General features: G+C 40.3%; 1 protein-coding gene across 1 annotated transcript; it reads right to left on the bottom strand.

Moving 5' to 3' along the window:
- Window positions 1-35: 35 nt before the first annotated feature.
- On the bottom strand, window positions 36-375 carry LOC109222854 (the record flags this gene model as incomplete). The annotated part of the gene is made up of 1 exon (XM_019387156.1): window positions 36-375. A coding segment is annotated over exon 1 (340 nt), but the record flags the coding sequence as incomplete, so codon positions are not given.
- Window positions 376-1021: the final 646 nt, after the last annotated feature.

Raw genomic sequence — 1021 nt, forward strand, 5'->3', positions numbered from 1 at the left:
ATTACCTCTTGTATCAGTAGGTGGCTTCTCCCTACCAGGCGCCACAAAAAGTTCTGGATGTTGTCTCCAACATGATTCTTCATTATGTCCTTGCAACTTGCATTCCTTACAGTATTTAGGTATATAATCATATTGTATCTTTACCCATTCAGTTCTGACAGTACCTGCAGCTTCATCTTCTATATCCATACGAACTCTTTTTGGCAAATCCTCAAGTAAATCCACCAATACCTTAACTCTAGCACAACTTGGCCTAGTCTTGTTGACAGTGGCCAAATCTAAATGCAAAGGAGTTCCTACTGCTGAAGCCAAAGAAAACAAGCACTCCTTTACAAAATACGTGGGCAACAAGTTTGGAAAAGAAATCCATGCCATCACCTTAGATGTCTCTTCCTCGACTTTAAACTTGGTATCATATATCAATGGACGTACTTGATATTGATATCCATCCTTAGCCTTCAAATAATATTCTCCTTTAGACGTAAAATTTGCAAAATCTTCAAGTAAAGTAAATCTGATCAAAACATGACGATCTCTAAACAAACCAATATTGCATTCACCCTTAGTTGAAACCAGGACTTTGAATCCAGTCGAGCAACTTCAAATAGACGAAGCAGTTTTCAGAAGCTCGAATAGGTCCAAAGGAATTAGGGCTTCGAAATCAAACAAATTCAGAGATGAGGAACAAGCAAATCGCATAGCAAACAGTCTCAAAACTCGAATGAACCCCAAATTTTGGGGTTTTCACCATCAATCGAGTATGGAGATGAAAGACAAGAGAATCAGGCAAAAAAATCAACAAAGAGAATCAGGCAAAAATATCAACAAAGTCATTGGTCTAAGCAGGAGAAGTCAAGATCAGGCTTGAACAGCTATGGCTGGCCGGAGCAAGGTCGGAGACAGCCATGGAACTCGAATGAAACAAAGTCTGGGCCAAGCTATTCAAGGTCTGACCTCGAAACCATAGTAACCAGGCATGTAGGAGTCATAGGAGGCAGGTACAGGCCTTTAATGGCTTTGG

This window comes from Nicotiana attenuata, unplaced genomic scaffold (assembly GCF_001879085.1).
Source record: "Nicotiana attenuata strain UT unplaced genomic scaffold, NIATTr2, whole genome shotgun sequence".
In the NCBI taxonomy this organism is placed as follows: domain Eukaryota; kingdom Viridiplantae; phylum Streptophyta; class Magnoliopsida; order Solanales; family Solanaceae; genus Nicotiana; species Nicotiana attenuata.